Source organism: Elephas maximus, chromosome 3 (genome assembly GCF_024166365.1).
Source record: "Elephas maximus indicus isolate mEleMax1 chromosome 3, mEleMax1 primary haplotype, whole genome shotgun sequence".
NCBI classification, from domain to species: Eukaryota; Metazoa; Chordata; class Mammalia; order Proboscidea; family Elephantidae; genus Elephas; species Elephas maximus.
The window spans coordinates 150,318,720-150,342,163 of NC_064821.1; the positions used below are offsets into that span (position 1 = coordinate 150,318,720).

At 36.2% G+C, this 23,444-nt stretch overlaps 1 protein-coding gene across 1 annotated transcript in view; it reads right to left on the reverse strand.

Annotated features, from left to right (window-relative positions):
- Positions 1-23,444, reverse strand: part of BRDT (bromodomain testis associated) — a 106,094-nt gene that overhangs the window by 72,675 nt on the left and 9,975 nt on the right. Inside the window, 10 exon segments of the mRNA XM_049875564.1 lie at positions 117-170; positions 1,437-1,498; positions 8,502-8,642; positions 8,718-8,831; positions 8,930-9,219; positions 9,298-9,470; positions 10,088-10,276; positions 10,891-11,019; positions 15,360-15,713; positions 22,816-22,988. Coding sequence (XP_049731521.1) covers positions 117-170; positions 1,437-1,498; positions 8,502-8,642; positions 8,718-8,831; positions 8,930-9,219; positions 9,298-9,470; positions 10,088-10,276; positions 10,891-11,019; positions 15,360-15,713; positions 22,816-22,988 — 1,679 coding nt within the window.

Here is a 23,444-nt window from a genome sequence, read left to right on the forward strand (position 1 = left end):
GTGCTTCTTTGCCTCTCTTCATGCCTTTGTTTAAAAAAATAAACCCTTAATCTGCATGTCAGTATACTACCCATTTCTTCCTTTTCCTATCCTTTCAAATGCAGTTTAAGCATTACCTCCTCTGTGAAACCTGTCCCTCCTTCAGGCAATATGTATTCCTCTCTCATTTTCTCAATAAATTTTGAATATAGATTATCATAACATTAATCATACAGTCTCTTAACTGTGTGATTATACCCCTTCTCACAACTCAGAGGTCCTTCAAGACAGTGTTATCATTATATTCTCCTAATGTAGTTACATGTTGTCAAATAAATTTACTATAATCCTATACCTGGGATGGGCACAAAGGATAAAAAAAAAATCGTATATAAGGATGACAACCTGAAGTAGTAAAAAAAAAAATTACTTCTTTCCTTTACAAAGCATGTCAACTACTAATCGAACACAGAACTGCTAAAATTGATAGCTGGCAATTATAAGCTTCATCTTTAAGAAACCCTAGCTGTCATTCCCATACTTTTTTTTTTTTTTTAAGAAACTCCAACTTACTATGCACACAGTACTGTGCACGCATGGAGACAGCAAGGCCATTGAGACAGAGCCCCTACAGTGTTGTATTAAAAATCTGATTTCCTTTGCTGGGCTTTCCCCGACCACCCCACCGCCCCCAACTTTGTACCTGCATCCTGCTTTTGCTTGCAGGTTATACGTACACCCCACTGCGCCTGCATAGTATGATTAAGAATGCTGCTGCCGTAACTTATATGAGTCCCTACTTGTAAACCCCTTTAAAAGTAACTTGCCTGCCCACCCTTGGAGAGCAGTCTTGGCGGCAGCAGCTCCGACTGGCTCCTTTGCCTTGTACAACGAAATAAAGGTGCCTTTCCTGTTCTCCCACCTCGGTCTCTCATTTATTGGCCAATGTGAATCATGGGAAACCCTGGTGGCGTAGTGGTTAAGTGCTACAGCTGCTAACCAAGAGATGAGCAGTTTGTAATCCACCAGGTGCTCCTTGGAAACTCTACGGGGCAGTTCTACTCTGCCCTATAGGATTGCTACGAGTCAGAATTGACTCAACGGCAACGGGTTTGATTTTTTTGGGTTTTATGAGTCATGCCGAGGAAGAACCTGGGGTTTCCACCTGGTAACACCATCGCCTGCATTCAGATTCCCAAAGCTAAACTGAAGCTTCTGGAATTTGTTGTACTAATCTGTTTGACTTATGTAACAGCTCTATCCTGTTAGAAAAATGAAGCCAAATAGCTTCTCTATTAAATCTTTTTCAGAAAGACATCTTTGAGCATTTAGTTTATAAGCTGAAAAAAGTGATAACTCTTTTCATATAAGTCACCTAAGAAAGCTAATTACTATGCCAGTGAGTTATAACATACATACTTTATAAAGTCTAAAGTACAAATAAAGAGTTGACTTACCTTTATGTTCTCTTTAGAAGGAGAATCATTCTGTTTCACTCCGGTAAATTTAGGAAATGCTTCTGCAAATGTACATAAATAAGTATTTCAATATTTGCCAGCTTAAGAAATTATCATCTAAATTAGAAATAAAATGGTGATTTCAGGAGAATTTCTTTAATACCAACCTCTTAAATCAAGAAACTCTTAGTAGTCACAGGGCTTGGCCCTCTATGAATTAGTCAATATTTCTGAAGGTATACTAGTTTTTACGATATTGTCTTTTCCACACAATGGAATAAATATCCATTCCAAATTTCAATTTGGATTATGTTTAGGCAAAAAAGAACAGTGTGTTACTTCACAGTAAAGAGCTTGAATAAGTGATAGCTTCAAAAGGAACAAGTTACAACAGAGATAACAAGGTTTTAAATAAGCAGTACCAATCATATTAAAATCATCTTTTACCAAATAGTTATAAATAATAGCCATTAGAGGCTTAATTAAAATAATTAAGAATTTATTATAAGAGAAGGGTTATGGATCATTTATCTGAATGGATATAGCCTTTTATTCAAAGTGAAGCCATTTGATCTCTGTGGTAAAGTGTGTTCTGCTTGCTAAGCACTATAACAAATATCCCACCTAATTAATACTCTATTTACTTCCAAGCTATTTGGCAGCCTCAACTATATAACAACAAATGAGTTTTATAATACATAGTACCTTCTTTACCTTTAGAAATATCTTTACAGCTGACATTGGGAGTAGATGTAAAGAGATCTGTCAGGGTGCTAATCAGTCCCTCTATCTTTACCCTACAATTGAATCTGGTGCTATCCTCCCCAATCACAAGCCTAAGTCAGTGTGGCAAAGCATCCAGCTGGTAGTTACTGCCTGATCCATCTCTTCAGGCCAGCTTTCATGAACCACCTATGTGCCACTTGCTGCAGGCTCCAGGGCACCAAGGCTGGTCAACACCAAATATTATTCAAACTTAAAACATTCTAATTTTAATAATTACCTTCTGCCTCCTGAAATGCCATCAGTTTCCATTGGATGTGTTACTGTTCTTTCCTAAAATGTTTGATGCTGGACATTGTTAAAATTGCTACATGCCACTCAATGACGTGCTTTAATTTAAAGAATTCAAGTATTTAAAATGATATGAGCCATCTTATTGTTACTCCACTAAGTATTATTAAGTGTCAGGGGTTAAGTGGAAGGGAAAGAGAAGAAGACAGACTGCAAAGATTGAGGGTACAGATCCAAGTAGTTCACATTTAGGGGAGAAATTATGGTTTCAGCTTTGAATTAAAAAAAAAAAAGACAGACTTCATTAATATGATTATATAATATATTCACATCTATATATCTATTTTAGTTATTCAAATATGTACCTAAACTACATTATCCTGCAATATAAGCTATACTAAAAAATATGACATATCACATTACTATTCTGCTAAAAACTTCAAGGGCATAACCCATAGTTTTCTGAGATATGAAATTAAAGCTCAGAATTACTATAAAATTAGCTCCTCAAAAAATGAAAACACTAGCAAAGGCATCAAAGAATTAATAGAAAAATCAAAACTACCAAGTATATTATGTCTCATAAAAGTCTTACAATTATAGATAGATGAATAATGATAGCCTGTAACTCAAAATTTTGCTTCTCGTTCTAATCATACATAATTGACTTTTCAGGAGCACAGTGAACCGAAACTGCTAAATCTCTCTCTTTACAAATGAGTTCCTGGTCTTTGGAATTAAAAGGCAAGCATACATATTTTCACCATCAAGCTTAAGATCACATTTCAATTAGCAACGAAGCCCTACCAGGTCTAACAAATATCAATTAAATTGAGCACTATAATGACAACATATACGTCAAAAAATTTCTCTGGGGAACCATGATAACATGCACACCCACCTTATAAGGATCAAATTAGGTAATGTATGTAAACTAATAAACAAATGCCTACTATGAGCATTACACAATATGGGCTCATTTCACATCTCCCCAAATACCTCAATATAAAGCTTGGATTAGAAAGTCTGCCTTGTAAACTATGCCAAAAATCATTTAATTACAGAATAAAAAAAGCTGGAAAGAACCGTGAAGATTCGATTAAAGGCTTTATTTAATTCCCACCACCTACCGAGGCACTGAGATAGATGGTACAGAAATACCAAAAATTATCAGCAATTTGGACTAAAATTATATAGTCATAATCCAAAAACAGAATACAATGCTACATGTAGCAGAAATCATTACTGAAGATTTTTTAATTAAAAAGACAAGTTACTCACTTCAGGTATAGAGGACAGGGTATAGAAAAGTGATTGGAAGTTACTATTTGGTTCTGCTACCTTATTTTATAGGAAGGCAAGCAGGTCCAGAGATATTAAATGATTTGTCCAAGTTTATCACCATCACTCAAGCCATGTTCTATTGATGAAAAGCAAGCAATCTGTTTTTGAACTAAAAAAAACTTCCTCCCTGTCAAGTATATTTTGGCAATTTTCATCAAAGTAGTTGAAAGAGCAAACCAATTATGAAATGCCTGTTACTTTTATCAAGGGCATTGGAACTAGGTAGGAAAAAAAAAATCTAGACAAATGATTCTCAAACTTGGCAGCATGCTGGAATCGCCTGGGAAACTTTTAACAATACATATACCTAGCCCCACTCCTGATTCAATTAAAATCCAGACACAATATTTTATCGAAGAGTTTTTCAGGTGATTCTAATGTACCATGCTAAGGTTTAGAAACATTCTTCTTGACAGTCTTGTTTATTCAGGGTGACCCAGTTCGAGCAGAAAAAAATTCTAAATGCTTAAGACATAATTTACCACTATTTCTAAGGCCCAAGCGGGGTTCAAGTATAGGCCTCAATATGTGCATTTTTTATTAAGCCCGGGTTCCTGAATTTTATCCTTCTAGTACTTTGAACCAAAGTGCTTTGATCAAAAGCTAAATAATATTTTAAATGATGAACTCTAATCATTTGTTTTAAACTTACTAGCTTGAATAAAAAAAGATTATTTCAAGATTGTCATTGCATACTTCCTACATTTACTAAATCATCATTCCAAAAAATTATAACAAAATCTAGGCTTGAACCAAGTTAGTCCTTTTGCTCTTGCATGGAAAAAAAAAATCACATTCTTGTCACTTCTATAGAAGGCCTAAAGATTACATTAAAGCTAATAAAAGCAAAAAGTCCAAACTCACTTTAAATCTTAACCAAGTAAAGAAAAATAGTGAATTGATGTCATAACATTGAGCTTATATTTCACTGTTTCACAATTGAAGTTGAACATTCTTGAAAAATATTCTATTTCACACTAATATGAGATTCCATTTTAGACAGTTCTTGTAGTTGTTTCCCACAAGATTTCAATCAAAAGCACTACTACTGTTGAACTGCTCTATTTGATTGCTTTTTCTCAGTAATATTTGAATCACAGAATTGAAGCCATTACTTATTAGTTATATAACTCTGTATTATACCACTCTAGATAGCCCTGAAATTACTGTGCATTAGGAAAACTTTGAATAGCTTGTGTGTTCATACTAGGACAGTACAGCCAACTTAGACATCTGGAATTAATTTTATTCTCAAGCCTAATTTACACCTTTGATCTGACATTTAATGATATTTTGTTAAGGTTTTATACTTATACAATATTTAATAAATGGTCTTGACTTATCTGTACATGACTACTTGCATATTCTGATGTCAATCAGGAGCCCTGGTGGCACAGGGGTTAAAATGCTGGGCTACTAACCAAAAGGTCAGTGGTTCAAACTCACCAGTTGCTTTGGGGGAGAAAGATGTGGCAGTCTGCTTCCACAGATTTACAGCCTTGGAAATCCTATGGAGCAGTTCTACTCTATCCTATAGGGTCACTATGCATTGGAATTGACTCAAGGGCAGTGGGTTTGGTTTGACTTTTGAAGTCAGTCAGAAGATAATTTCAACGATAAAATTGAATCACATTGAAATTTGTAACAGAGTACTTCTAGCCCACTTATTTCTCACTTTGATTCTTCATGGATTTGAGATTTCATCATAACTCCTCCTTAAACCTGATTTAATATGCTATTTGAAATGATAAGAATTAAAGTGAGTTTCCTATATTTTTAAATAAAACTTTCCTTGGAAATCAATACTCTGCCACGTAACTAATCCTTTGCAATAGAGCAGAAATAGTGAGTCCATATTTTTCACAAGTGCATAATCTGAAGTTTGAGGATACATGAAAGATAACTATTTAAATAATAATGGAATAAATAGTCCTAACACTACTTATGGCACTTAAAGGTTTTTCACAGATACTATTCTTAAAAATTTAGGCACACCTAAACAGAGTATTTCAGTAAAGAGAAACTAAACTCATAATACAGGATAACTATAAGAACAGCAAGTCAATAATTTTAAAGAATTTAGAAAAGTGAATTTAGAGCTCTGACCCTGAAAACCAAAATTCTAAAAGACTGTGACTTGATTAAGAAAATTGAATATAGCTAAATTATTATAAAGGCCCCAGAAGACAAGTATTAAACAAATTAAGAAAAAATTACTAAAGATCAATGTCTATCAGAAAATAATTTCTCACAGAGATGTTCAGAAAAGTTTCCTCCATTAGGAATTAGAAAAGATGAAAGTATATTCATATCTACCATCTTAAATAGTCAAAAGCCTAATTAACCAGAGCTCTGAGAATGAAGATGGTATTCAACTCTAAGTTTCAGTTCTGGATAAATCATACTTTTAAAGCTATAAAATCTTTTATTTTCAGTTGATTTTTACTTACGTAACCTCAGAAAAAGTTTTTGCTGATGTACCTAATTTTTACAAACTGTATTTTCTTAGTAAATAGCTCTATTTCCTCCCTGAACCTGGACATAGGATTTGTCATCTATTCCTTCAGAACGTCATGTGCACAATCAAGAATCAACACTTATTTTTACAATAGGTATTACTGTTGATATGGTCTGACTTGCTTATTTTTCACAACTTACAATCTTTCTCTTTACAGTTTGTTGTTGTTCCCAGAAAAGTAAAGTATGTTCTTGAGCCTTAAAGTATTTTAATGCGTACAACTGAAGTTAATATTTAGAAGACAAGGTCCTATAGCTTCATTTACTGATTTATTTTATGAACACTTTTTTCCCCATTAAGTTAGACTTTGCATTCACAATTCATAATATACATATACAATATTTTTCCAACAAAGCATACAGTTTGAATGTTCATAAGACAGTTAAAATTTCAATGCTAAATGACAACTCATACTATCACGTTAGAAGACAAACTGATCTTAGTGTCACAAACCTGTACACTATCCACAATGTAGACAGAAATATAAAAATATGCTACTTTGATTTTATTTTAGTAATAATACATAAAACAGCTCTTTTTAATAAAAAAAGATGACATTAAAGAATATCAGTCACAAAATAAAAATTCAACACAAGCAGTGTTTTAAGATTAGAATTCTGTGCCTGAGTTATTCTGTTGGAAAGTTGGGAAAACAGAAAATACATATTGTACCATTTTAACAATGCACATTTGATAAACAGTCTTTCCTTTGAGTAACATATTGGAATATTCTATCAGAAACTGATAATTCAAATTAAAATCAAGGTGCTTTATTGAAGCACTGTGTATATAGTGCTTTTCCTCTAATACTCAAGGCATTTATTGACCAGCTTTCAATATATAATTAGGTAACTCAAACTAACAAATAAGAATTTTGTCCTACAAATAAAAGACAAAGTGCTCTAACTTATTAGGCCACAAACGCTTTATTAGATGAAATTACAAATGCTAATTACAGTTTAAAATACTAAATGGAACTTAGATTTTTTCCAGCATTGTTTTATGCTTAAAAGTCAAATATAAGGAAATAATTTATAATCAGAGCCCCAAATTAATTTTTCAATTTTCTACTATGACAAAATTCAACAAAAGTGCAAATTTTGTTTATTCTTACAAAAAACACAATGTGTTTACCACTATAAACTTGAGAAATGTAAAAAACAAAATGCAGCAATCGACACCACAGAAACAGAAACTACACGAAACAAAACGTGACACAGAATGTATTGCAAGCCAGCAGATCTTTACTATCAGACAGAGATTAAGAGGAATGCTCTTAACAAACACTAAGAATTCCTGATGTGACAACATTCTGTGTGGGGTGTTTTTAAAAGAGAAGAGAATTAAATTTCACTGACAAACAAGAAACATCTCATTTAAAAATAAAACAAAATTTTAGGTACAAAAGTGTCATATTCTGAATGTGTCTTTTGGTCAACAATGATGGAACACCACTGCTAACTCAGTATCCTTGGGGCAGTGATTGCTTTGTCAACTATAGAACCATTAAAAAAAAGGCAAAAAGAAAGCATGAATCATTTAGGCTTGGAACAGCTGATGCTAAATCATACAAAGTAATACGATACTTTAGCATAACTGACAACCTGAATTTAAAGTACATTTTTCTATAAATGGGCGATAATATTCTACTGTGAAGAAACTACAGAAGTGAAAATATGCTTTACATAGTTTCTGGGAGTATTGATTTCTTAATTTAAGATGCTAATGCAATTCAAAATGCATTGTCACAACAGGAAATACTCTGCAACATTAGAGTGATCTATCCACACTATAACATGTGTCATGTATCTATGACAATAAAGTGAAAGATGTCCTCAAGTAATCTTTTATAAAAAAGAAGTGAAGATCTGGTATTTTATTATCTCATATTTCCTGGTATTAAGATCTGGTATTATTTATTAAATGACTATCCCACCTTTCAAACACTTATTTTCAACATTACAAGTCTATAAGTCACAAAGCTATAATATAAAGTTTCATTTTATACAGTATCTATTTTATGACATGAGAAAATATTAAGACTGTCTACATGCAATTAAATAAGTGTGACATCCAAACCATAGGTTCTGGGTAAGTAACAAATATTTCTTCAAAATATGAAAATATGTCTCAGTATTACATGAAAAGAATTGCCTCAAAACAGAGGTACGCTTAAGGGGACAGCTAACCTGATTCAGAATCACTGCTGTCTGAAGAACTTGAGTCACTGCTACTCTCAGACGCCGAGGAGCTGCTGCTGCTGCTGCTGCTGCTGCTTTCACTCAGTCGGGAACCCTGTGCAATTGGATTGGATGATTGAGTCTTCTCAGCTGCAATACAGGGAAACACATTAAAATGCCAATAAAATTAAATAGCCTCAGGAACATTTTAAAACTGCCACTTACATTTTGTTTGACATTTTCTAGAATTTAACTGATTATTGACATCCAGTAACCGCTTTTCCAACTCTCGTTTTTTTTGTAATTGAAGTTCTTCTTTGGACTTCATTATTTTCTTAGCTGTGTATTTCAGGAGGAGGGAGAAAAAAAACCAAAACTGAGTATAACCAAAAACTAACACACGTAGCATGCTGATTTCTATTAATATACTTACATACCATGAGGTTTTAGTGGTCTTTTTCTTAGACAAGTTGCAACATATTTTTCTAGTTCTCTCAATGTTGATGCTTTCAGTGTTTCAAAGTCTATCTCTATCTCATCAGAATTGGAACTCCTCAGAGAAGGCTCTCTTGAGTGTATTATATGAACTATCCGCCCAAGTTTATCTCCGGGGAGTTTGTTTATATCCAGACTTAACTGCCTCTTCTCATCGTAATTCATCGGTTTAGCATTATCTTCAACCTCAGATTTCACAGCAACGACCTGTTGTTGCCTCTTCTTTGGCTGACTGTAACAAAAATTAGGTTTAGTCTGATTTATTTTAGATAATGTTATGTTTTAATAAGCCACTGTAAAAGATACTTACTTGTTCTTGGACTTTTCCTTTAGTTTCGTTTGCTTAGCCTTTTTCCTTGGCTGTTCGTCTCTGTTATTAAACTTCTCTTTTTTCTTTTCTCTTTTAGACTTCTCATTCTTTTTCTTCATCTTATGGAAAGGTCCTTGGGACAGAACTTGCAGTTGTTGATGAACAGCTTTAAGCTGATAAAGGAAAAAGTCTTTAAACATTCATGGCTCCAAATAACTAAAGACACTAGAAAAAAATGAAGGTATTCAAAAGTCGAGTATCCTTCCTGAAATTCATATATTTCCTTCAAGTTCTCATTTCATTTCATAAATTCATTGTTTTGAAGGGCATACATTAAACTACATACACCATCATGTGCACAACCTTAGAAGATTCATCCATAACTGAGCAAGAATAGTTTACATTTCCTGGTAGTCTTAAGTTTTTAATAATTGATTTTTCAGGCTTAAGCTCAGTGCAGGTTAACATTTTATCACAAAAGGTAGCAAACGTTAAGTAAAGATTTCATCCATAAAACATCTCAGATTATATCATATAAATTGCTTCAGTATTTATACTCCTAACCACTAATTATTGTGGTTAGGAATATAAATAAAATTTTAAGATACATAGATTTTTGAGTATGAAACACTATTAAACATTACAATTGTGCTAAAAAGTAAATAAAGCCATAGCTGCTAGGTGGTCTAAATACAATAGCTTTTAATCTACAAGAAGAATTTTATAAATGATCTAACAGTAACAGCTCATAGAAAGGAATAACAAAAGCTGTATCAATACAGTCAAATACCTGCTCCTGAAGCTTTGCAAGACGTTGAACTCGTTCATCTTCAGAATCATCAGAAGTGTTATCTTCAGAGGAAGCATCACTACTACTTTCTCTACCGTGGGTTTTTGTGGTATCTGTTTTGTTGGAACATACAGGCATACTCTCAACAGGTTCATCTGGGCTCTTTGCAAAATGCTTTTCAAAAACATCCTATAACAAAAAAATTAGACTGTAAAGGTTTTCTGCACTTCTAATTTAATGCTACAGAAATACTTTTTAACAAAGGGAGCATTTTAGTATCATATTTTTGTCAGAATTTTTTTTCCCCTTTAAGATATAATAGAAGAAATATAGTAAGCAGAAAGTATAAGTAAAAAGACTTATGCTTCCCTTCTTGCCAATTTTGGCAACTTTTCTCTGTTTTTTAGACAAGACAGGCTTCTAGGACCTCTGAAGTTATACAGGGGACCCTCTTCAAAGGGTTTTTCATTCTTTAGTTGGTGCATCATTCTACTACCTCTCAATGACTCAGTTTCAACAGTCTGTGGCCTTCCCTTCAGTGAGACATGGGCTCCAATCAACCCTATCTCAGATATCGACTGTCCCCTCTTCACAATTTCCTCTGTATTCAAGGTAGCAGCATTCAAAAAAAAAAAAAAAAAACCACAACGTTTTAAGAGTATAATTTGTAAAACTGCTTTTTACTACTTGGAGTAGTGTGTGTGTGTGTGTGTGTGTGTATTTTTTATCTCTTGAATTATGGTTCTAAAATTTCTAAACTGTGTTCAGAGGAAAAACACTTTCAGAGGACAGTAACAACTCACTTGGAGCATTCTTGCCATTGTCACTACTTCATGATGTGGAGGATTGTATTTGTAGCAATTCATGAACATTAATCTAACATCTGCAGCAAATTCATATGCATCCTTATATTCTTGGTTGTCCATTTTTCACTAAATGAAGGGACTCACAAACAACATAGTTCGATTCAATAATTATTTGAACACTTATAGTAAGTGTTTCTATTATAAAATAATTAAAACATACAGAAAATACTAAAAAAACAGACACCTACCAGCTAGATTTGACAAATGTTAAAACTCTGCAACAGTTGTCTCATACCTTTAGACTTTGAAAAATCCAGTGGATTTTTGACAAGTAAAGAAGGGAGACATTGCAGGTAAAGAAAAGAACAGGAAAAAAAGCCACAACAACAGTGTTTTCAGATAACCTTGGGTAGACAAGTTCTGTAGAAGGGATGCAGTTAAAAGATGAACCCTTTAAACCAACCTTGAACATCTAAATGAAGAGTTTAAGTTTATGGTTTGAAGAAAAATGTTCTGTGAATAATAAGGGGAAGAAAACAGTGTGTCTAAATTAGTGTTATTTTACAAAGTAACAAGTTTAAACAGGTATATGTACCTAAATTTAAAATATAAATTTCATAAATCTAGGCATTTGATTAATTCATCTACATACCTGTTATGGATTGAATTGTGTCCCCTAAAAAGATACGTTAAAGTTCTAACCCTTGGTACCTATGAACGTGAACCTGTTTGGAAATAGGGTCTTTGAAGGTGCTATCAGCTAACATGACGTCATACTGGAGTAGAGTTCTAATCCAATATGAGAAGACTGAGGCAGAGACTGGACCAACGCATCTACAAGCCAAGGAACGTCAAGGGTTGCCAGGAACCACCAGACGCAAGGACAAGACAAGGAAGGATCTCCCCTAGAGTCTTTAGGGAAAGCGTCGCCCCTACCTTGATTTTGAACTTCTAGCCTCCAGAACTCTAAGACAATAAATTTCTGTTACCCAGTTTGTGGGAATTTGCTACCACAGCCCCAGGAAACAAATAAAATACCTAAAGTATACGTGTTTTCAAATTGACAAAAAAATAGTTTTTGGACTTTTTTTATAAAGAAAATCGGGGACTACTTTAACTACTTATAGTTAGGCACATATGATATATGCTCAATTTCAATAAGTAATAAAATTAGGAAACAAAGGGAAAAAAAATTCTCCTGGGAATGAATAGACATTAAAAATTGAAGAGTTAAAAAAAAAATGTATATATAAGGAAATATATTAGGTGGCTGCATAAAAGTGTATAGAAGAGTGGAGATGTAGACTAGACAGTCAATAGAAAAAGAAAACAAACAAAAAAGATAATCTTGTAGACTACAAGGCAAAACATGTATATATTAATAGACAATTCACAAATATAAAAGCCAACAAAGGCAACATGATAGCCTCATTTGTAATTAAAGAAATTCATTTATTAAAATAAAAGAGGAAACATAATTTTCCATCAGTCAGATAATAGGCATAGAGAACAAAAATAAAGTCACAATTTTCTCGTCCTTGAAATTCTGTAACAGCCCCCTAACTAGTCTCCCTACATCCAGTTTTGCCCCACTTTCAAACCTTTCTCCACACTGCTGCTACAGTAACCACTATGATGATCAAATATGAGGACATTACTCTTGCATTTAATATGAAAATGGCTGCTCTAGGGCTCTTTACAATAAGGCTTTAATGATTTCCTTCTAATCTCATTTTTTCCCCAGTCATTTCTTCATATTTTCCATGTGTTCCAAATTGGCCTAAATATAGTATTCTGAATATGTTCTGCGCACTTCAAAGCCTTTCTACAAGTGGCTCCCCATACCGGGACTGTCCTATAACTTACTATATCCTATTTATCCTTTAAGACTCTGATCAAATGTTATGTACTTCAGGTAATGGTCCATGACCTCTCGGTCTGAGTTAGAATACAAGGAAAGGTAGAAAAGCAGTATTTTAAGAGACAGTGCTTATACTTTTTGGGAACTTAAGAAAGACATGAATCTTCAGACTGAAAGTGCTAATTTGCAATCAAGATGAATAAAATTAAATGCAAAACTAGACGGAGGAAAGACAGATTGCCTACAGGGATGACAAATAGACTGATAGCAGACTTCTTATTGGCAATAATAAATGTCAGAAGATATCTTCCCAGTATTGAGGGAAAATAACTGTCATTCTAGAATTCCAAAGTCAGTTAAAGTACCATTCCAGAGTAAGGACAAAATACAGACGTTTTCAGACACAAATACAAGTTTACTATCTATAGATGCTCACGGAAGAATCACTAAAGTTTGCATGTCAACAAAAAGAAACACAAACCCAGATGAGACTAGGATGCAAAAAATAAGGATTAGCACAAAAATTGGTAACATATTAATAAACTTAATGTACATGAAGAAAAAATTAAAGTGTTTTAAAAGAAGAACAAAATTCTACACAGTAGGGGCATACCAGCCCTGGGGCAGAGACTGGAAGGCAGGAGAGAACAGGAAAGCTGGTAATAGGGAACCCAGGGTTGAGAAGGGACAGTGCTGACGTCGTGGGGTTGTTAACCAGTGTCATAGAACAACCTGTGTACTAACGGTTTGATGAGAAACTAGTTTGTAAACCTTCACCTAAAGAACAACAACTAACAAAAATTCTACATAGTAATAAAGAAATCACTGAAATGGGTAGTTATACAGGAGGAAGATTAAGATATTGAATAATATTGTAGATGCTCCAGCTCTATTCTTTCAGTTGTTGTTGTTGTTAGGTGCTGTAGAGTCGGTTCCAACTCATAGCGACCTATGTACAACACAATGAAACACTGCCCAGTCCTGCACCATCCTCACAATTGTTACGCTTCAGACCGTTACTGCAGCCACTGTTCATCAATCCACCTTGTTGAGGGTCTTCTTTGTCGCTGACCCTCCACTTTATCAAGCATGATGTTACTCCCCAGGGACTGATTCCTCCTGACAACATGTCCAAAGTATATGAGACGCAGTCTTGCCATCCTTGCTTCTAAGGAGCATTCTGGCTGTACTTCTTCCAAGACAGATTTTTCTGTTCTTTTGGCAGTCCGTGGTATATTCAATATTCTTTGACAACACCACAATTCAAAGGCATCAATTCTTCTTCGGTCTTCTTTATTCATTGTCTAGCTTTCACATGCTTATAAGGTGACTGAAAACACCATGGCTTGGGTCAGGCATACCTTAGTCTTCAAGGTGACATCCTTGCTTTTTAACACTTTAAAGAGGTCTTTTGCAACAGATTTATTTCTTGACTGCTGCTTCCATGGGTGTTGATTGTGGATCCAAATAAAATGAAATCCTTGACAACTTCAATCTTTTCTCCGTTTACCATGATGTTGCTTATTAGTCCAGTTGTGAAGATACTTGTTTTCTTTGTTGAGGTGTAATCCATCCTGAAGGCTGTAGTCTTTAATCTTCATCAGTAAATGCTTCAAGTCCTCTTCACTTTCAGCAAGCAAGGTTGTATATTATCTGCATAATGTAGGTTATTAATGAGTCTTCCTCCAATCCTGATGCCCCGTTCTTCTTCATACAGTCGAGCTTCTCAGATTATTTGCTCAGCATACAGACTAAGTATGGTAAAACGATACAACCCTGATGCACACCTTTCCTGACTTTAAACCATGCAGTATCCCCTTGTTCTGTTTGAACGACTGCCTCTTGTTCTACATACAGATTCTTCAGTGTCCTGGAATTCCTATTCTTGGCAATTTTATCCATAATTTGTTATGATCCACACAGTTGAACACCTTTGCATAGCCAATGAGACACAGGTAAATATCTTTCTGGTATTCTCTGCTTTTTAGCCAGGACTCATCTGACATCAACAACGATATATCTGGTTCCACGTCCTCTTCTGAATTCAGCTTGAATTTCTGGCAGTTCCCTGTCGATATACTGCTGCAGCTACTTTTGAAAGATCTTCAGCAAAATTTTGCTTGCATATGATATTAATGATATGTTCAATAATTAAATTTTTTTTCAGTAATTTAAAGCTTCCAAATCAGCAATATAGAAATCTTACCAATCCAGCAAAAGATTTAAAAACAAAAAAGGAGGAAGGGGATTGGAGGTTACACAAATATCTTAACAAAAAAAAAATTACATTAGAATCAGGCAATTATTATAAAATATTCTTTAAGAATATGTAACCAGAAAATGTCTACTATACAGTATGTGAAAATTCAGGGTATACAGTATGTACTGTAACTCAAATGTTGTGGTAAAGAACCACAGATGTGTTTGAATAGAAGAAAATAAAGATATATTTAAAAATGTCACCAAGGATACACTGCAGGTGGTATGACTACTGGTGATTTTAATTATCTTCCTGATCTTCTTCGGGATTTTTAAATATTTTTACAACAACGAAGTTATTTTTACAACCAAGAAAAGAAGTTCCTCCTATTAAGACAACATTTACCTTAAGAGTTTCAAGGTCCATTGGATTTTTGACTGTATCATAGTAGTTATGGAGTCCCAAACCATTAACATCAACAGGATTATAAAAGGGCCATGCATATGATAAGTGTTTCTTTGCAAGCATTTCTTTAAGAATCTCACTACAGTGCTTTAATTGTTCGGTTACTTTAACATTCTTTACAACTTTATATTGTTGCTGAGAATCTGGTAAAACATTCTTCAGCACACTTTCTTTTATAGGTGGCATTTTCAATGATTTTTTTTGTGTAAATGTTGGGGAAGATTCACTACTTGCTTTAACTACTGAAGTTGTAGGAGTTGTAGTATCTGCTTTCCTCTTCACACCTCTTGTAACCTAAAACAAAGGAATTCGACAACAACAAAAACTATATTTAAAGTAACATTCAGAGCAATACTCCCCACTCTTTTTTTGATCATTATCCTATTGGTTTTAAAAAAGGAAAGGATTACCTGTACCAAATCTATAGATAGATAACTTACACACACTGCTGTGAATCCATGTATTAAACATTTAACTAAAAAATCAAACCCGTTGCCATCAAGTCGATTCCAACTCATAGGGACACTGTGTGACAGAGTAGAACACCCCCATAGGGTTTCCAAGGCTGCAATCTTTATGGGAGCAAGGCTGCCACATCTTTCTCCTGTGGAGTGGCTGGTGGGTTCAAAGCGCCAACCTTTCAGTAAGCGACCGAGTGCTTAACCACTGTACACCAGGGCTAATTCCTCTTTTATAGGCAAAATACTGACCTCATCTGTCAGTTTGTCATACTGTGGTGGTTTGCGTGTTGCTGTGATGCTGGAAGGCTATGCCACTAGCATTTTAAACACCAGCAGGGTCACCCATGGAGGACAGGTTTCAGTGGAGATACCAGACTAAGACAGACTAGAATGACCTGAAAAAACTGGCCAGTGAAAACTTTATGAATAGCAGCAGAGCATTTTCTGAATATACTGCTGGAAGATGAGCCCCTCAGGTTGGAAAGCACTCAAAATATGACCGGGGAAGAACTGCCTCTTCAAAGTAGAGTCAATCCTAATGACGTAGACAGAGTAAACCTTTGGGTGCCTTCATTTGCTGATATGGCACGCTGCAAAATGAGAAGAAACAGCTGCAAACATTCATTAATAATTAAAACATGAAATTATGAAGTATGAATCTAGAAAAACTGGAATCGTCAAAAATGAAATGTAATGCATGAAGATCAATATCCTAGGCATCGGTGAGCTGAAATGGACTGGTATTGGCCATTTTGAATTGGACACTCACATGGGCTACTACCACAGCAATGACAAACTGAAGAAGAATGACATCACATTCATCAACAAAAAAAAATTTCAAGATTTATCCTGAAATATAACACAGTCAGTGATAGGATAATATCCATACACCTACAAGGAAGACTAGTTAATACGACTATTATTCAAATTTACACACCAACCACTAAGGCCAAAGACGAAGAAACTGAAGATTTTTACCAATTTCTGCAGTCTGAAATTGATCAAATATGCAATCAAGATACAATGATAATTACTAGTGAATGGAATGCAAAAGCTGGGAACAAAGAACTGGTAATTGGAAAATATGGCCTCAGTTATAGAAACAACACCAGAGATCATGATAGAATTCTGCAAGACAAACGACGTCTTAATTGAAAATATCTTTTTTCAACAACCTAAATGGCGGTAATACACGTGGACCTCACCAGATGGAACACGCAGGAATCAAATCGACAACATCCGTGGAAAGAGATGATGGAAAAGCTCAATATCATCAGTCAGAACAAGGCCAGGGGCCAAGTGTGGAACGGAACATTAATTGCTCATATATAAGTTCAAGCTAAAGCTGAAGAAAATTAGAGAAAGTCCACAAGAACCAAAATACAACCTTGAGTATATCCCACCTGAATTTAGAGACCACCTCAAGAGCAGATTTAATGCATTGAACACTAATGACCGAAGACCAGATGAGCTGGGGAATGACATCAAGGACATCATACATGAAAAAAGCAAGGGGTCATTAAAAATATAGGAAATAAAAGACCAAAATGGATGTCAGAAGAGACTCTGAAACTTTCTCTTGAACCTCAAGTAGCTAAAGTGAACAGAAGATACAAAGTAAAAGCGCTGAACAGAAGATTTCAAAGGGCAGTTCAAGAAGACAAAATAAAGTATTATAATAAAATGTCAAAAGACCTGGAGTTAGAAAACTGAAAGGAAAAAACACTTAGCATTTCTCAAGCTGAAAGAACTGAAAAAAAAATTCAAGCCTTGAGTTGCAATATTGAAGGATTCCATGGGGAAAACACTGAACGATGCAGGAAGCATCAAAAGAAGATGAACCAAGTACACAAAGTCACTATACCAAAATGAATTGGTCGATGTTCACCCATTTCAGGAGGCAGCACATAATCAAGAACAGATGGTACTGAAGGATGAAGCCCAAGCTGCACTGAAGGCATTGGTGGAAAAACAAGGCTCCAAGAATCTACAGAAAACCAACTGAGATGTTTTAGCAAAAGGATGCAGCGCTAGAAGTGCTCCTTTTTCTATGCTAAGAAATTTAGAAGACAGCTACCTGGCCAACCAACTGGAAGAGATCATGTTTGTGCCCATTCCAAAGAAAGGTGATCCAACAGAATGTGGAAATTATAAAACAATATCATTAATATCATTCAAAAGTAAAATTTTACTGAAGATCATTCAAAAGTGGTTTCAATAGTGTATCAACGAGGAACTGCCAGAAATTTAAACCAGATTCAGAAGAGGATGTTGAATGAGGGCATCTTAGGCTGGGTTCTCTAGAGAAGCAAAACCAATAAATATATATATAGACAGAGATTTATATCAAGGAAATGGCTTATGCAATTGTACAGGCTAGAATGTCCCAAGTCCATGGGTTAGGATAGAGGCTTCTCCTGATTCACATAGCCAAAAAAAGAAAAGGGGACGGCAAATTCAAGATCGGCAGGTCAGGGAGCAGGGCTCTTACAGGCTGCGCAGATTGACGAATCCCAAGATTGGCAGGCAAAAACACAGGTAAGCTGCTAACTCAAGTCCCAAGAACCGGAAGTCAGACGAACAGGAGCCAGCTGTAGGATCCAGCACAAGGAAAAAGCACCCAAGACTTGCCACAATGTCTACTTATATTTGATGCAGGTCACATGCCCAAGGAAACTCCCTTTTGACTGATTGGGTACTCATGGCAGATCCCATCATGGGGGTGATCACATATCAAATCTCAACAGGGAAGTGATCATGTTATACAATTGCCAAAACACTGAGAATTACGAACCAGCCAAGTTGACACAAGATCTTAACTATCACAGAAGGATATCATTGTTGATGTTAGATGGATCTTGGCTAAAAGTAGAGACTACAACAAAGATATTTACCTGTGTTTTATTGACTATGCAAAGGCATTCGACTGTGTGGATCATAACAAATTATGGATAACATTGCAAAGAATGGGAATTCCAGAACGCTTAATTGTACTCATGAGGAACCTGCACACAGATAAAGATGCAGTCATTCGAATAGAACAAGGGGATATTACCTGGTTTAAAGTCAGGAAAGGTGTGCATCAGGGTTGTATCCTTTTACCATACTTATTCAATCTGTATGCTAAGCAAGTAATCTGAGAAGCTAGACTATATGAAGAAGAATGCTGTCTTGGTTATCTAGTGCTGGCTGTTACAGAAATACCACAAATGGATGGTTTTAACAAACAAAAGTTTATTCTCTCACAGTCCAGAAGGCTAGAAGTCTGAATTCAGGGCGCCAGCTACAGGGGAAGGCTTTCTCTCAGCTCTGGGGGAAGGTCCTTGTCATCAGTCTTCCCTTGGACTGGAAGCACCTCAGCCCAGGAACCTCAGATCCAAAGGATATGCTCTGCTCCTGGCGCTGCTTTCTTTGTGCTATGAGGTCTCCCTGTCTCTCTGCTGGCTTCTCTCTTTTACATCTCAAAAGAGATTGGCTTAAGATACTACCTAATCTTGTTTCCTCTAATCTTATGGACCTCATTACATCATAGTTATAGGATCTACAACACATAGAATCACGTCAGGTGACAAAATGGTAGACAATCATACTGGGAATCATGACCTAGCCAAGTTGACAGATATTTCTGGGGGACACAATTCAATCTATGATAAATGTGGCACCAGGATTGGAGGTTGACTCATGAACAACCTGTGATATGCAGATGGCACAACCTAGCTTGCTGAAAGCAAAGAGGACTTGAAGCACTTATGAAGAAGAACAAAGACTACAGCCTTCGGTATAGACTGCACCTCAGCATAAAGAAAACAACTGGACTAATAAGCAACATCATGATAAGCAGAGGAAAGACTGAAATTGTCAAGGATTTCATTTCACTTAGATTCATAAGCAGAAGTCAAGAAATAAAATGATGTATTGGGCAAATCTGCTGCAAAAGACCTCTTTAGAGTGTTAAAATGCAAAGATGTCACTTTGAGGGCTGTCTTAGTTATCTACTGCTGCTATAGCAGAAATACCACAAGTAGATGGCTTTAACAAACAAAAGCTTATTCTCTCACAGTCCAGTAGACCAGAAGTTCGAATTCAGGGAGCTGGCTCCAGAGGAAGGCTTTCTCTCAGCTCTGGAGGAAGGTCCTTGTCATCAGTCTTTCCTTGGTCTGGGAGCATCTCAGCACAGGAACCTCAGGTCCAAAGGATATGCTCTGCTCCTGGCACTGCTGTCTTGGTGGTATGAGGTCCCCCCTATTAGCTTCCCTTTCCTTTTCTCTCTTGAGAGATAAAAGATGGTGCAGGCCCCACCCCCAGGGAAACTCCCTTTACGTTGGATCAGGGATGTGACCTGGATGAGGGTGTCACAATTCCACCCTAATCCTCTTTAACATAAAATTACAATCACAAAAGGGAGGACAACCACACAATACTGGGAATCATGGCCTAATGAAGTTGACATGTTTTTGGGGGACACAATTCAATCTATGACAAGGACTAGGGTGTGCCTGACCCAAGCCATGGTATTTTCAATTGCCTCACATGCATGCAAAAGCTGGACGATGAATAAGGAAGACTGAAAAAGAACCGATACCTATGAATCACGGTGCTGCAAAGAATACTGAATATACCATGGGCTTCCAGAAGAACAAACAAATCCAGAGAAGTACAGCCAGAATGTTCCTTAGAGGCAAGGAATGTGACGTACTTTGGACACATTATCAGGAGGAACCAGTCCCTGCAGAAAAACACCATGCTTGGTAAAGTGGAAGGTCAGCGAAAAAAGTGAAAGACCCTCAATGAGATGGATTGACAAAGCAGCTGCAACAACGGGCTCAAGCATAACAACGATTGTAAACGTGGTGCAGGATGGGGCAGTGTCTCATTCTGTTGTACACAGGGTCACTACGAATTGGAACTGACTCAGTGGCACCTAACAACAACATTTTCTTCCCCTACCCCAGAGAATTTGCTCGTACAAACCCTCGAGACCAATGAAATGTAGGGGAAAAACTCATGATTATGCCAAGAAAGTTTCTGAATATATGAAATCAACCAGGGTATAGATTTTGGCGGGGGGGCTGGGGGCTGCTTAACATGGTCTTTTTAACATTTTACTCTGTTTTAGGTGAAAGTTTACATAGCATATTAATTTCCCATTCAACAATTTATAAACAATTTATTCTGTGACACTGGTTGCTAACCCCACAATGTGTGAGTGCTCTCCCCATTTCCATCCTGCCTTCCCCAACTCCATCCCTCCAGTCTCCCTGCCTCTCCTTGCCTTCTCATCTTTGCTTCTGGGCAAATGTTGCCCGTTTATACAGGTGATTGTCCTAAGAAGCACATTCTTCAAGGGTGTTATTACTTATTTTATAGGCCAATCTATTATTTGGCTAAAAGGTGACCTCCAGGAGTGGCATCGGTTCCAGGTTTAAACAAGTATCTTAGGGCGATAGTCTCAGGGATTCCTTCCATCTCTATCAGTCAAGTAAGCCTGGTCTTTTTTATGAATGTGAGTTTTGTTCTACATTTTTCTGCCATTCTAACCAGGACTGTCTATTGTGTCTCTGGTCAGGGCAGTAGGTGGTGGTAGCAGGGTACCATTTAGATCTCCTGGTCTCAGGCTAGAGGAAGCTGTGGTGTGTGTGGGCCAGGACTCTGTGGACTAGTTGCTTCCTTGAGTCTTTGGTTTCCTAGTTGTATCTTAGATGGCTGCTTGCAAGCTTTTAAAACCCCAGACTCTACTCACCAAACCAGGATGTAGAACATTATCCTTACGAACTATGTTATGCCAACTGACTCAGATGTCCCGAGACCATCGTCCTTAGTCTTCAAGCCCAGTAACTCAGTCCCACGAGGTATCTGAATATGTCTAAGGAGTTTCCATAACTGTGCCCCGTGTGTTCTATTATATATATTAACAAATATGCAGCACATACAAATAAGTATACCAAGATGTCCACCACACCTATATATGAACAAGCATGCGCTCCCACGCATGTTCTGTCACCTATATAGCATACATATATACCTGCATAACCACTTACAGATTCTGTTGCTGCAGAATTGTATACAGTATAGCATTTAGTGTAGGTGTCCTTTATTCTTGTGCACCTCTCAGTGTCTTCATTCTCCCTGGTCACATTGTGCTGACCTCCCCCATATTTCTGTATTGAATTTCCCTTCAGAATTAACATGTGTCTAGTGGGAGCCCTGCTGGTGCAGTGGTTAAGCATTCAGCTCCTAACCAAAAGGCTGGCAGTTCGAATCCACCAGCTGCTCCTTAGAAATCCTCTGGGGCACTTCTGCTCTGTCCCATAGGGTTGTTACAAGGTTGCTATGAGTGGGAATCAACTCTACGGCAATGGGTTTAGTTTGGTTTACCATCTAGTGAGTGAGTCTCTCTTCCTCCCAATCCCATCCCTCGTAACCACCAAATAACATTGCTGTCTATGTGTAAACCTAATCTTGACTTTTTATAAAAGAGGTATCATACAATATTTGTCCTTTTGTGATTGATTTATTTCACTCAGCATGATGTCCTCCAGATTCATCCATGTTGTTTTACAAACTCATCATTATAATTTATCGTTGTAAAGTATTTCATTGTATGTATTTTATGTACTGCATTTTGTTTATCCATACATCTGTTGATGGTAGGGTATAGAATTTTAACAAAAAAACTAAGTAGTTCGACAACTTCTGATATTAATACTGCAAAGATGTTAAAATAGTTCAAAGTCTATCTAAGAAATCTCTATCCTGTGTCACTGTTTACAAAATGTATAGATATAATTTGACATATAAATAACATGACAAAAAAGATTACTGTATGCCTAAGACCAATTTTCATATCAACTTAAAAAAAGTCATAAATATCACAACATTCAAACTTACATCGAAACATTTCAGGAACCGATGATTTTAAAGTACAGTAAACTTACCTGAGCAACTGTCTGCGAGGCACAGCTGAGTGCAGCTCCTCGTGTCACGTTTAAGGTCGACAGGGATTTCTCAGGAAACGCAGACGGAATCACTTGCTGCTTAACGACTTTTTCTGGTGCTTTGGTGTACGGTTTTTCTTTAACAGAAGAAACCACCATATCCTGCTGTGTGCCTAGTAAAGCTGAAATCAGAGTCAAATATTTGAGAGAGTAAAATATAAAGCTAACACCATTTTCTCTCTTATTATTCTATTTTAATTCATGTAGTTCAGCTTTTCAGCAATATAAACACAGTCGACTTCCATTCCTCTTTGACACTCCCCACACTTACTCACAGTGTTGGACCAATTTACACAAAGTACTGGAGATCTCAAAACCTGTTATCAATGGTTGTTGTTCAGAAAGGTGCCTGGCTTAAACTCACACAAAGTTCTGTGGCTAGTGTCAGGTAACTGTGGACCCAAGCAAACATTTCAGACACCGTGGAGACAAACTACCTGGTACTATGTAAGGTCTTCAGAGTGCTCTGCATAAACACCCATGGACTTCAAAATGATTATACACCATCCATCGCTGGCTGACACAGAGTAACAGATGTGCACATGACTCTTTTATCAGTATGTCCTTCA